This window comes from Schistocerca cancellata, chromosome 2 (assembly GCF_023864275.1).
Source record: "Schistocerca cancellata isolate TAMUIC-IGC-003103 chromosome 2, iqSchCanc2.1, whole genome shotgun sequence".
NCBI classification, from domain to species: domain Eukaryota; kingdom Metazoa; phylum Arthropoda; class Insecta; order Orthoptera; family Acrididae; genus Schistocerca; species Schistocerca cancellata.
Genome location: NC_064627.1, coordinates 395,745,368 through 395,760,501, shown reverse-complemented (window position 1 = coordinate 395,760,501; position 15,134 = coordinate 395,745,368). Strand labels below are relative to the sequence as shown.

Here is a 15,134-nt window from a genome sequence, read left to right as displayed (position 1 = left end):
GGCAATTACATGGAGGTTATGAACCACTGAGCTACAGGTTGGAGAATAGCCCTGTCCTCTGGAATCCAGTGTTGGTCTTCACAAAAGCAACTGTCTGAGCCAACTGGCACAGCTAGGAAATGCTATGTTACGAACCAAATAGTAAAATTAGCTCAGGATTAAAAAAACTGTGGTGGCATTAAGAAACGCACATAAGCAGTTGAAATACAATCTCCATAATTTTTACACTGTGCCAAAAAAATGACAGTGATGTGTAAGTGCTTCAGGCTTATCCAAGTCATCATATTAGCACAAAAAATAGGAAAAAAAGTGACCTTTGCAAGCAGATGGAGTTGAAAGAAATGATCTGATTTTTAGCTAAGAGAAAGAAAGCAGTTTGCAAAACCTGGTAAACTGTTACAGGAACATGACTAGGCCTGGCACATCAAAATAAAATGGGAAGCTTTCCTTGTGGTATAAATTTCTGTCACAGTAATTTGTATCTGTGAGAAAAATAATATGAATGCAGTAAAATCTTCATTACACGTGCTGGTGCAGAAACCATTTACTTTAATTCCATTCTCAGCAAAAAATGTATACTGTACATCAAGATGTGCAGCATATGCATGCATTTAACACACACACAAAACAAAGAGGAATTTGGACAATTATTAATCTAAAACACCACAGTAAATACAGTTTCAATCTCCTTTTGGGGGTTAAATATTCCAAATTACCTGCTGCTGTACCATTCTGTTGTTCTCCTCCAACAGCAGCCTGCAGCAACTTCAGCATCCTCTTCTTAGCAGCATCCACACGTGCTGCACTCTGTGTCAGTGCTTGTGTGGCCTTCTGCTTGGCAACTTGCTGCAGTGTCTTAGTCTCTTGCCTCAGGCGCTCCAGTGCTGCCTGCTGTGTCGCACGTGCCCTTTCGTCAGTTGAGAATGCGTAGTATCCAACACCGTGTGCTCTGGCCTCTGCAGAAGAGAGTAGAGTTACTCAATATTTACTCACATTTTCCAGAAGATTGTGTAGCAGTACAACATGTTGTTGTAATACGCATGTACATGGTGATGGAAAAGCAGTTAGTTATGCTAGTAACAAAACACGAGTGAATGCAACTGTCAGAATATGCTGCTGGAAGCAGGTGTGCGTTTGAGCTGACAGTGATCAACATTATGGTAAAAACTGCTCACATGTCAAAAAGAGTTGGTTGAACTGTTTAACATTTTGACTGGCCTGGCTAAATAAAGAAAACTGCTCACAGAGGCCACACTAAGTGGTTCATAGAGTTTTATTACTTATTTTCTTTTAGTTCATTTGCATCATCAAAATGTCAAATAATAATTCTGAAAGAAAAATTAGAGTTGCAAATTAAACATAACTGGCACATTACATAAATTGATCATATCAATGAGATTAAGCAGTCTCCAACAGGTGTATTTCAATTCAGCAATTCAGTCCATCTGTACAGCACATGATTAGTTGTTTTTCAGTGTTGACTGTATATAGTTCGCTGGTATCTATCATTATCTGTGATTAATTTTCCTCATAAAATGACTAGTAACAACAAAAATCTTAAGGACGAGGTATTGTGAAGAACCAGGACATTCAGTGGGCATGCCCAAATTAGAACAGGATGTGTTAATGAATAAATTTTACAGTGGTGGAGGTTTTCACAGTCCTCTACAAATTATGAAAATATATGTAAATAATGCACAACTGTAAGGTCACAAATTAGTATTGCTGATATTGTTGTCTTTCCTACCTGACCAATGACCTTGATTCTTTGCATTTTAATATTGTAATGTATTTATGATAATTAGGTTTTACTGTATGTATGGATGTAAAGTTGTTTTATTTATTTTATGTTAAGTTCATGGGAATAATGACTACGGAGAATTGTCTTTTGTGTTTGATGTAAATCTTTGCCATGATGGACAATGCAACCTTTTAGCTGATAGCCAATGACCATGAGAAGATGGCAGCTCCTTATTCAAGATACAAGTTTTCCGAAAGAAACAGTTCATGATGACAATAATATGTTTAATGCTGGCTAAGCCTCTGACTGTGTAATATGAAATTCTACTGTAATAAAAGTATTTATAGTGAGACAGGAATTAAATATATTGTACAAAGCAGAAGTCAGATTTGACTGACAGAGTGACAGTTCTATATTTCTCTGAAGAGAAAATAAAAGTGGAGCAGAGTACATTGAGTTGTGTGCATCTTATTCTGGTGTTTTAATCATTCAGGATTTGTTAGATCACACATAAATGAAAAAGTTATCTGGAAGGAAAGGATTGCCAAAAAAAAGCCACTACAATAAAAAGGAAAATAATTTTTGTAATTAAAATAAATCTGAAAAACAAATCTAACTGTACTCATGAACATACATTCTGTTGAGTAAGAAAGGAATTGAGTATCTCTGATCTAGGTGAAATAATTTTCACAAGTTTTTGAATTTGAGTTTTTACTCATATTCTGAAATAAAATATTTAATTTATTTATGACTGAGAGCTGCGTATTAACGGAAAGATGGAGATTCAGGTAAGACATGTCCTTTTCAATGGAATAACCCTGGCATTTATCTCGCACAATTTAGGATAACAATGGAAAATAAAACAATGCATGACCATATGGAGATCTGAACCACTGTCCTGAATGTGAGTCCAGTGTGCCACTGAGTACAGCCTCTGCTTCAGTAGAGGAATCACAATCACAGCTATACTTGTTGTTGTGTTCTTCAGTCCTGAGACTGATTTGATGCAGCTCTCCATGCTACTCTATCCTGTGCAGGCTCCTTCATCTCCCAGTACCTACTGCAACCTACATCCTTCTGAATCTGCTTAGTGTACTCATCTCTTGGTCTCCCCCTACGATTTTTACCCTCCACGCTGCCCTCCAATACTAAATTGGTGATCCCTTGATGCCTCAGAACATGTCCTACCAACCGATGCCTTCTTCTAGTCAAGTTGTGCCACAAACTTCTCTTCTCCCCAATCCTATTCAATACTTCCTCATTAGTTATGTGATCTACCCATCTAATCTTCAGCATTCTTCTGTAGCACCACATTTCAAAAGCTTCTATTCTCTTCTTGTCCAAACTATTTATCGTCCACATTTCACTTCCATATATGACTACACTCCATACAAATACTTTCAGAAATGACTTCCTGACACTTAAATCTATACTCGATGTTAACAAATCTCTCTTCTTCAGAAACGCTTTCCTTCCATTGCCAGTCTACATTTTATATCCACTCTACTTCGACCATCATCAGTTATTTTGCTCCCCAAATAGCAAAACTCCTTTGCTACTTTAAGGGTCTCATTTCCTAATCTAATTCCCTCAGCATCACCCGACTTAATTCGACTACATTCCATTACCCTCGTTTTGCTTTTGTTGATGTTCATCTTACATCCTCCTTTCAAGACACTGTCCATTCCGTTCAACTGCTCTTCCAAGTCCTTTGCCGTCTCTGACAGATTTACAATGTCATCATCAGGTGTATTTCAAACTGTGTTCAGCAATTCAGTCCATCTGTACAGCACATGATTAGCAGTTTTTGAGTGTTGACTGGCGCCACCACTCGTCATGTGCTTTCGACTTCAAAACTATCTCTGGCTAGTGTCATCTCTCTCGATTACAGGTAATCGATTGTCACTTCGTTGGTACAAAGGCAAACGCCATATCTTGTCTAGTTTTAATCCTTCTTCTCTTCTATTAAAATTATTTCCGTGCTATACTTATGCCATATCAAATGCATTTATGAACATAACTGATCAATTAACTTACATCCAGCTAGCATTGACAGAATGATTCATTACCTTAAGAGATTACAGAAAACGGTTGCTGGTAATTTTCAGAGAAATAATTCAAAATATTATAGCATGTAAGCTTTCACGGCCGGTGTCTTCATTAATTAAAACTTCCGGGCTGAATTGCTGTGGTCCATATATAAAACTTCTTCTCCTTCCTGACGTTTCGTTGCCAGCTGCGGGCAACATCTTCTGAGGTGAGTCAGCGACTGGCTGCTAGGCGCTGGTGGTCCCACTTATATAGAGCGCTTAGATGGCGCCACCACTTGTCACGTGCTTTCGACTTTAAAACTATCTATGGCTAGTGTCATCTCTCTCGATTACAGGTAATCGACTGTCACTTCGTTGGTACAAAGTCGAACGCCATATCTTGTCTAGTTTTAATCCTTCTTCTTTTCTATTAAAATTATTTCCGTGCTTGTAGATCTCTATAGCTTTTCTATACAAGTGAGTATAATAATGTGAGGACCTAGCTATCATATTTGTTTCACTAAATTTTATTTCGTGATCACCGTCTTTGAAAACGTGTTCCACTACAGCTGATTTCTCAATCTTTCCCAATCTACAGTCCCTTTTGTGTTCTGTTAGGCGGGTATTAACACTCCTTTTAGTTGCTCCAATATAAACCATGCCACAGCTACACAGAATTTTATACACACCTGGGGTAGCTAAGGGGTGTCGTGCGTCTTTCACCAATCTTAAACTTTCACTAATTTTCTTGGTAGGTCGAAAGATTGTCTCCACTTGAAACTTGGGCAAAACATTACCAATATGGTCCGTGATGTTATGAAAGTTGGTAAAGTTTTGGCCAAGTTTCAAGTGGAGACAATATTTCGACCTACCAAGAAAATTAGTGAAAGTTTAAGATCGGTGAAAGACGCATGACACCCCTTAGCTACCCCAGGTGTGTATAAAATTCCGTGTAGCTGTGGCATGGTTTATATTGGAACAACTAAAAGGAGTGTTAATACCCGCCTAACGGAACACAAAAGGAACTGTAGATTGGGACAGATTGAGAAATCAGCTGTAGCGGAACACGTTTTCAAAGACGGTGATCACGAAATAAAATTTAGTGAGACAAACGTGATAGCTAGGACCTCACATTATTATACTCGCATGTATAGAGAAGCTATAGAGATCTACAAGCATGGAAATAATTTCAATAGAAAAGAAGAAGGATTAAAACTAGACAAGATATGGCGTTCGAATTTGTACCAACGAAGTGACAATCGATTACCTGTAATCGAGAGAGATGGCACTAGCCAGAGATAGTTTTAAAGTCGAAAGCACGTGACGAGTGGTAGCGCCATCTAAGCGCTCTATATAAGTGGGACCACCAGCGCCTAGCAGCCAGTCGCTGACTCACCTCAGAAGATGTTGCCCGCAGCCGGCAACGAAACGTCAGGAAGGAGAAGAAGTTTTATATATGGACCATGGCAAATCAGCCCAGAAGTTTTAATTAATGAATTCAAAATATGTTCACATAAAGATATACAGTACATAACTCAGGCCTCATAACATGCCTGTTTATCACTATTACTATCCTATCTGAAAGAGATACACACCATTAAAGAAGACATCTTGGTAGTGGATGTTCTGTTTTTCTTTCAACTGTTTCTCTTGCTCTTCCCACACTTCATGAAGCTTCTGAAGAAATTCAGGCCGCTCACTAATTTGGTCTGTTAGCAGCGCATCTGGAGGATGAACATCTTGGCTGGGCTCCTTAGACAAAGTCCTCTGGAATTCACTATCTATTTTCTTCATCCTCTCTAAATCTTCTTTCAAGCATTTTCGAGTACGCCCTAGGAAGTCAATATACTCCACCCTACAAATCAGATACAAATGTCAGTGATTTTCCAATGAATTGTAAGTGTTAAAAGTCATATATTTTCACAAATGGGCAAAAATGATGATGTTAACATGGCTATGGAGGAAAATAAGAACTAAAGGAGGCACTATTCTTATGACAAAGTTAAATTTCAATGATGATTCAAGATTGATGTCAGTCAACAATTGCTGTTAAGCATGATATTTTGTTTGCCAACAGCCAGACATCTTTAGGTGAATTATGACAAAATCTTTGACAACTTACCAGAAAAAGACCAGTGGGTACAAAATGAAATATTGCATTTGACAGTGAACAACAACTGAGCAACTGGCTGCACTCTCAGAGTATCACTGAATATTCAGTATCTCTAGAACACATCAACATTTACAAGGTTAAACTTGTCTGTTGCAGTCTCTCTCTGGCACAATAAAATCATGTATCCTATGCAGAGACAGAACACTTGACAAGAAGTAGTTCGATTTTCTCCTGCTCCTATTTTTTTCTTTTCCTCTTTTCATGAAGAATAAATGAAAAAGATTTTTATGATAAATGGAGCTTAGAGAGTATGAGATTTTCATGATTTTAGCAGTAATAATTCTGATTAAAATTAGTGGACTGATCAGAAACTCCCATACTGTAATAGCACATAAATGAATAAATGTGACAAATTTTGCATTAGTGGGAAGAGGGATAATATCATCTTCTCAGGAATTAAAGTTATCTCTATTAGGAATCATTTTTCTTTAGGTTATGTTCTGTTGTTGTGTGAAGTACTCGTTCTGGGCTTTGTGTAGTGCTGAGTTTAGATGAGTTGCACCTGATGTCATTACAAGTGCAGCAAAGAGACATCCACACCATTAGCTGCCCCACATAATATCAGCGACCCAAACATCCGACAAACAGTAATGTCAATGTCATTGATGTTTTTGTAATGATGTTCATTTTGATGACTAATATGTCATATTCAGTACAAGTAAGTCACTGTATGATAAGAGAAGTTTAAATCGTGCTTTCATTCTCAAGTTGTTGGATTACTCCTTTAGTAGAGTTGCTAATTACTGTAATGAAAAACTAAGGAGTATACATTCGGAGACTGTTGACTTTTACTGAGTGCGAAGTGTTTGACAGACACAGAATCTCACAGAGCCAACAACATAGAAGGAAACATTATAGTTAGCCCATAAAACAGCTCCTCTGTACAAAGGCAGAAAAAATAGTAAATGTTCAATTTAAGATTATTAAAAAATAATGTAAAAATCCTAATTAAATGCAAAAAATGACAATTTACAAATTTTGTTAGGAATTCTACTTACAGTAGCTAAATAGGAAAACTTAATAAGTGATTCGAAGGAAAATTTTCATCCAAATTTTCATAGCTAAATGAAGAGAAATGGACAAATGAGGTATCAAATTGACCTGCATGAGGTCTAGTTTCTAAAAATAATTATTTGTTTAATGACTTAAATCTAATTAAGGTATTTAAGAAAAACTTAATTACCATGATTTCTTTCAAGTATTTGCGTCTTTTGTTGAAAAACTAGATCTCACGCGGGTTAATTTGATACCCCATTTTTCCATAACAGACTCTTTGCCTGCCTTGAAAATTCACACAAATATCCATACTGTAATTTCTCGCGCGTCTTGTTTTCACCACACCCAAACTTTTGAACAGTGAAAATACGAGGGCGGTTCAGAAAGTAACCTCCGATCAGCCACAGTGCGGGTTGTGGGGGGGAGTAGCGACGCCATCTGTGCGTTCACACACTCAACAGGTCAGTCGGCATCAAGCCGTGGTCGAGTGAACGTCGTACCTGCGCTAGTTTAGTTTTTGTGGCAGTTTGAAATGTGTGCTGCAATAGAAAACCCCGCCAAATGTGAAGTGCTGTCATAAGGTTTTTTACAGCCATAGGATATTCTGCAGCAGCTATTCATCGTGAGCTTTGTGCCGTGTACGGACCAAGAGTTATGAGTGAAGGAGTTGTCCGTGAATGGGTACGTTTATTTAAAAGTGGACGAGAAAACGTTCATGATGAAGAGAGGAGTGGTAGACCATCATTGGTGACTGACGAACTCGTTCAGACAGTTGATGCAAAAGTTCATGAAAATCGACGTTTCTCAATGTCGGAGTTGTCTACTGGTTTTCCACAGATTTCTAAGACTCTCTTGTACGAGATAGTGACAGCAAGATTGGGTTACCGTAAGTTCTGTGCACGATGGGTGCCCAAAATTCTTACCGACCACCACAAAACTCAAAGAATGGCCTCTGCATTAGACTTTCTGTCACATTATGAGGACGAAGGAGAACCATTGTTAAACAGAATTGTGACCGGTGATGAAACCTGGATTAAGTACGTGAACCCTGAGACAAAAGAACAATCAAAGATGTGGGCACATTCAAATTTGCCTACCAAACCAAGAAAAGCCTCGCAAGATTTTTCTGCCAGAAAACTGATGGCAACGGTGTTTTGGGATGCCAAAGGGGTGTTGTTGGTTGAATTCATGGAACGTGGTACGACCATTAATCAAGACGTGTACTGTGAAACAATAAAAAAGTTACGACGGGCTATACAGAACAAACGCCGTGGTATGCTGACTTCCGGTATCGTTTTTTTGCACGATAACGCCCGTCCTCACTCTGCTCGCAGAACATCGGCCCTTCTTGAGTCCTTCAAGTGGGACGTTATCAACCATCAACCTTACAGCCCAGACCTGGCGCCAAGTGATTATCACCTCTTCATGCATTTGAAGAAATGGCTCGGGTCACAGCGGTTTGATGACGACGAAGAGCTCAAAGATGCGATCACAGGCTGGCTCCAGGCACAAGCGGGTGATTTTTATGCAGAAGGAATTTCAAAGCTTGTGAAGAGATACGATAAGTGCCTCAATCGCTATGGAGACTATGTAGAAAAATAGTGCAAAGATGTAGTTGTAAGATGTATATATTAAAATATTTTTATTTAACTTGGTGTATTTTTTTAAATCAACCGGAGGTTACTTTCTGAACGGCCCTTGTATTAGGTGGCAGATGAAGCCTCACTTGCCCGCCACACCATTAATATGCCTTTCTGGTTGAAGCTTAATACTCTGTGTCAATAAAAACATGTTTCAGTAGTGAATCTTCACTGGAGCACATGGAGGTTGTATGCTGAACAGCACATAAGCCACATATATGTGAGATGCTATTATAATACAGTTCATTTTCTGTTGCATTCTTAATAACTGTTCTTATCTTTCAATTCTTTCATTTTTTCTTCCCCTCTCCTTGACTCTTATGACACTTGTCCTTTCAAGCAGCCCACTAGATAAACTAGTGTCAGCTGTTCTCATAGCATAGATGACATGCATGAGACTGCTCATCCTTTGGTTTTTCATCCTTACTAACATCCAATGTCCGGCGACATTGTCTGTGGCAGATTGCTTGAATTTGCATATGCAATAACCTGATTGGCTAATGTCAAGGCTGATAATCTCAGAAGTGGTGTATTAAGTTTTTTTCTTAACTATTATTTCTCAGTGCAACCTACTCTGCCACACCTTTTTTCCGACTGTTTTTGACCGGCCTGTATAAAATTATTCTGGTGCAACCTGAAAATTTTAAATAATGTCTATACAGTGTTCATTGTAAACTGTTACTGCATAAGTTCCAACATCAATAGTTTTTATCCAATCAAATTTTGTTGAGCATGATTAACATGTATTTCTCTGAGGAAACTGAAATTCTTCTCTATGGTTGCATTAAACACAACTGAATGAAGGTTTGTAGCAATGCAAATCAGAAACTGTAGTCAACAGAATGGATACACAAGGATTCTCTGATATCAAAAGAAGTCAGACATTAAGGGGCAGCTGGAACTTTAAAAAAATAACATTTATATGAGATTAAACATGCTGGATGATCATATACTACTTCCTGATGTCTTGAGTACAAAAAGTCACTATGTGAAGCAATCAACCAAAGTAAGAAAAAAATTAAAAGTTGTAGGGTTCTAAAAGAGAAAAAGGATAGCCTCTAACCACTGATGTTTGTTCATATGTCACAATGACAATTCCCTATACACTAGTGTGTTGGTACAAAAAGTAATTTCAGACTATCAAAGAAGGAAATCACAGGTATGGACTAAAACTCAAACAAACGACTGATATTACTCAGCACAGAAAAAAGTTTAATAGCAAGAACTATTACAAAATGAAGACATTATTTTATGTTTTGTCTTAAAGAATTTTTCAAGATCTTCATATTACCACAATGAACACCATTTCTGTTGTGACAGTGCCACGACATTTAACAGTGCTGCCACGACAGTACGCGCAAACGGCGATAGAGGCGCTCCGCAACTCGGCTGAGTGCGGGAGTGCCACCTAGCTATGAACGGCGCCGGCCGCATGTCACGGCACGGCAGTCGAATAAGAGATACTGAGTTGTTATCATGTAACCAGCTATTGTTTCTAAGTGAGTGTGTTTGAATATCCACACAATTATTGGTGATTAAAGGTTATAACACTTTTTGTGACGAGGTCGGATATTTTCACTGCGTTGTGGATTTGTGTGTTCGTGACGGGGCAGACATGGAACAGCTTATGCAAGCGCTCATTGAACAACAAACACAGTTGACTGCTGCTATTCAGGCGTTGTCGACGTCGCTTACTCATCGTCTGCTTTCCTCTTCTCCGCCTCCATTCCCTCCTTACGACGAGGCCGCTGAAGACTGGGAGGATTATGAGAAGCGTTTGCGGCAACACTTCTTGGCTTTCGGCGTTGTCGACGCTCCTATGTGTAAGTCGTTATTTCTATCTTGGATTTCCCCACGGATCTATCAGCTGCTATCTCAGTTAGCCCCTCTGCGGGAACCTGCCTCTCTGTCCTTCCAAGAAATGTGTGACTTATTGTCTAACTATTACTGAAAAAACACCACGTCGTTGCCGCCCGCGTGGCGTTCTACCGGTGTCGTAAACAGCCCCATCAATCTTACCGGGCTTAGGTGGCGGAACTACACGGTCTAAGTAGGAAACGTCAGTTTGTCACAAACACTCATCATGAGTCTTATGCTGATTCAATGGTTAGGGATGCTATTCTACAGCTTGCTCCTGATAAAGAAGTTTGGCAACGTGCCCTACAACTGCCAAACCTGTCGTTGTCGGAAGTTCTAAGCATCGCTCAATCCATTGAAGTGTCTCATGCTGCTGGCGCGCAAATAGACGCGTGGTGTGATGTAGGCGCTGTACAATCAACTTTCGCCACGGACAATTTGCCTGTTTCACAGGAGAACAAAGATGTGGCGGCAGTTCACTCGCGTAAACAACGTCGCGTTGGGCCGCAACGCTCGCAGCGACAACAGCAACCACAGAAGCAGGTTCATTCCGCACTTCCTTCTTGTCCACGTTGTTTCGTACAGCATGACAGGGCTGCGTGTCCAAAACGTTGGGCCACGTGTAATTCATATAGGAAAAAAGGCCACATTGCTTCTGTGTGTCAGTCCCCTAAAGTTCCTGTCGACGAGTACGAGGCATCAGACATGGATGTTAACTGTGTGCTTTCTCAAACAAATAAGTTGTTTGTTACTGTTCGTGTTCTGGATAAAGACATTCGCATGCAAGTGGACACTGGCTCTGCAGTAACTTTCATTAATTCTCGCACGTATTTGGAGTTGGGCTCCCCTCCCTTGTCTCCAGTTACGCGAAATCTGAGAATTTATAATAAACAGAAAATTCCTATCATTGGCCAGTTTGATGCTTCCACTGCCTACAAGTCTGTCGTTAGGCCCCTCACGTTTTATGTGGTGGATCATGCGGACACTGAAAACCTGTTCGGTTATGATGCTTTCCAGTTGTTTGGGTTCTCCATTGATGATGATGTGCACCTCATATCTGAGCATATTCCGTATCAACAGCTGGATGGATTGTGTTCTGAATTTTCGTCCGTGTTCTCTGCTGGTCTGGGTCATGCCAAGGAATTTGAAGCCCACATTACTCTTAAACCTACAGCTCACCCTAAGTTTTTCCAGGCACGCCCTATTCCGGTAGCGTTGCGTGCACCTGTCAAGGCTGAGATAGACAGGTTAACAGCTTCAGGGATTCTCCTTCCTGTTACCTCCAGCGAATGGGCATCGCCAATCGTGGTGGTTTCTAAACCAAACGGGAGTCTGCGATTGTGTGGTGATTTTAAAGCCACTGTCAACGCTCAGAGCCTCATTGACACTTATCCTCTTTCCCGTCCTGAGGAGTTATTTACCAAGTTTGCTGAGGGCCAGTTCTTTTCCAAACTTGACTTATCGGAGGCGTACCATCAGTTGCCGTTGGATGCTTCTTCCAAGGAATTTCTCGTCATCAACACTCCTTGTGGGTTGTATCAGTACCAGCGGTTACCATTTGGCGTCGCTAGCGCGCCGGCCATTTTTCAGCGGTTTTTGGAACAGCTCACGGCTTCCGTTCCCAGCTGCATAAACTATCTGGATGACATTGTTTTCACGGGGGCCTCCACTGAGGAGCACCTTCGCAATTTGCGTTCACTGTTTCGGATTTTGCATTCGGCTGGGTTGAGGTGCAATCTGGACAAGTCACAGTTCTTTCAACCCTCCATTGTGTATCTTGGTTTCCACTTGTCCCGTGAGGGTATATGTCCTCTACGTCAGCACGTTGCGGCCATTAACGCTCTACCCCGGCCGTCTACGGTCAAAGAACTTCAGGCGTTTCTAGGCAAGATTGCTTATTATCACAAATTCATTCCATCCGCTGCGGCGGTAGCTCATCCTGTGCATCAGCTGTTACAAAAAAACGCCCCTTTCTGTTGGTCCGACGAGTGTGAGCAGGCTTTTGTCCGCCTGAAGGCTCATTTGCAGTCAGCGCCTTGTCTTGCCACATTCCGTCCGGGTCAGCACTTGGTTCTCGTGACTGACAAGTCACAGTATGGCCTAGGGGCTGTTCTCGCCTATCGGTATGAGGATGGGTTGGAACGACCCATCGCCTATGCTTCCAAGACCCTCAACGATGCGCAACGGCGTTACTCTCAAATCGAAAAGGAGGCGCTCACTATCATTTATGCTCTAAAAAAGTTCAGTGTTTTTTTGTTTGGTTCTAAGTTTCACCTCATCACCGACCACAAGCCACTGGTCTCTCTGTTCAGCCCATCGGCGTCGCTTTCGGATAAGGCAGCTCACCGCCTGCAACGTTGGGCCTTATACTTGTCTCGTTTTCACTATGAGATTCACTATTGCCCCACGGCCCAGCACGCCAACGCTGACGCATTGTCGCGATTGCCGATGGGCCCCGCCCCAGTTTTCGATCGTGATGAACTACTCTGTTTCCACATTGATGAGGAAGAACGTCATGCGGTCGAGGGTTTTCCACTTACAGGTTCGCAGGTCGCGTCAGCTACTGCGCGGGACCCGGTCCTACGTCAGGTCATCGGTTTTGTTCAACGGGGTTGGCTGGACAGGACCCAGGGCCGGGCATCGGATCCCCTTCGCAACTACCATGCCTTGCACCTTCGTCTGTCTGTTCGTGATGGTGTTGTTCTTCTGGCCACGGATGGCGCATCTCCACGGGTCGTGGTGCCAGCCTCTCTTCACAAAGATGTTCTCAAACTGTTGCATGAAGGCCATTGGGGTATTTCTCGGACTAAGTCCCTGGCCCGCAGACACGTTTATTGGCCCGGTATTGATTTGGACATCACCCACATGGTTGCTGCGTGTGGTCAGTGTGCTCAAGAACTGGCTGCACCTCGTACAATGCCCTCTCCGTGGCCTGATCCGGCGCAGCCATGGGAACGGCTGCACGCAGACTTTGCCGGCCCCTTCCTCGGTACTTATTGGCTACTGTGGATTGACGCCTTCTCAAAGTTTCCGTTTGTTGTTCGATGTCCGTCGCCCACCACTGCTGCGACGATGCTGGCTTTGTCCAAAATCTTTGCGCTAGAAGGTCTTCCATCCACAATCGTCACGGACAGTGGCCCTCAGTTCTCTTAGCAGGCCTTCCGTGATTTTTGTACTGGACAAGGGATTCATCATGTTACAGCACCGCCCTTCCATCCGCAATCGAATGGGGAGGTCGAGCACCTTGTCCGCACTTTCAAAAGCCAGATGAAAAAATTCCTTAGTGATTTTTCCACAGATGATGCTCTGCTGCAATTTCTAAGTTCTTATCGCTTCATGCCTCTGGGTGATCGCAGCCCTGCTGAACTCTTGCATGGCCGCCAACCGCGCACTCTACTGCACCTGCTTCACCCTGTCAGGCCTTGTGCTGTCCCCCCTAGTGTGGGAAAATACTCGGTGGGCGCCAACGTGTGGGCATGAGGGTATGGATCTCGCCCTCAATGGATCCCAGGGGTGGTCAAGGCTATTAGCGGCCGCCGGCTTTGTGAAATACGTACGGACAATGGCATGGTTGTTCGCCATTACGACCAGATGCGCCCATGAATGGTGGCCACGCCAGTGCCACCACCCCTTCCTTCGCCTCCACCAGCCGGAGAAGCCAGTCCTGTTGCTGCTGCCGATCTACCATATGTGTCAATGCAGCCGCCGTCGTTACCGTTTCCGAGTACGCCGGAACCGGCCCCAGTTGCGACGCCGCCTTCTCCAGGACCCATCTCGCTGGAGCACACCCCCAGGTCCACGACACCTATGGATGCTGCTCCGGAGTTTTCACCCATCATCTCGTCCAGGAGGCACGTTCCACGCACGAGCTTCCGTCCTGGACATTTTCGACCATACTCTCGGGTCTCTCCGCGGGATCTTCTCGGGGCCTCACAAGAGACCATGGATGTCTCCGCACTGTCCATGTCTCCAAGGAAGTGAGTGTTTTTTTATCCAAGGGGGGAAAAGTGTTGTGACAGTGCCACAACATTTAACAGTGCCGCCACGACAGTACGCGCAAACGGCGATAGAGGCGCTCTGCAACTCGGCTGAGTGCGGGAGCGCCACCTAGCTACGAACGGCGCCGGCCGCATGTCACAGCACGGCAGTCGAATAAGAGATACTGAGTTGTTATCATGTAACCAGCTATTGTTTTTAAGCGAGTGTGTTTGAATATCCACGCAATTATTGGTGATTAAAGGTTATAACAATTTCATTATTAGTCTACTTTTTATTTATTTATTCAGTTTGCTTCTCCTGTAAATATTCTACACACAACACCCACAATTTATTTCACAAATGATCACATATTTGATAATTTTTTAAGTTCTGCCACAATTTTCTTCATCTTAATTTATGAGGTAACAATAATGACAGGTGCCTATTAACAGACACACTTTGATCTTCTGAATAACATTACCAAAAGATTTTTAAAAGAAGTGGCTGTGACAATGGTGGTAAACCTACAAGTGAGAAAAGCTTTAAAGTAAAATTGTACATAATTAATAGTATGTTGTCCGAGAAGATACATGTTCTCACATTTACTTGAGACAGAAAAGCTTCTGCTCACTAATTGGCAAAGATTGTTTGTGTAGAACACTGCTTGCCCTTTTCTCATGATACCCTGCGGACCATTGACAAAGGACACCAGGTAGATT

General features: G+C 42.1%; 1 protein-coding gene across 1 annotated transcript in view; it reads right to left on the bottom strand.

Moving 5' to 3' along the window:
* The window catches only part of LOC126161818 (coiled-coil domain-containing protein 174), a 64,399-nt gene that overhangs the window by 24,291 nt on the left and 24,974 nt on the right, over positions 1-15,134 (bottom strand). Inside the window, exons 4-5 of the mRNA XM_049917918.1 lie at positions 5,367-5,626; positions 717-956 (exon numbers count right to left, since the gene is read on the bottom strand). Coding sequence (XP_049773875.1) covers positions 717-956; positions 5,367-5,626 — 500 coding nt within the window. The remainder of the gene's footprint in view (positions 1-716; positions 957-5,366; positions 5,627-15,134) is intronic.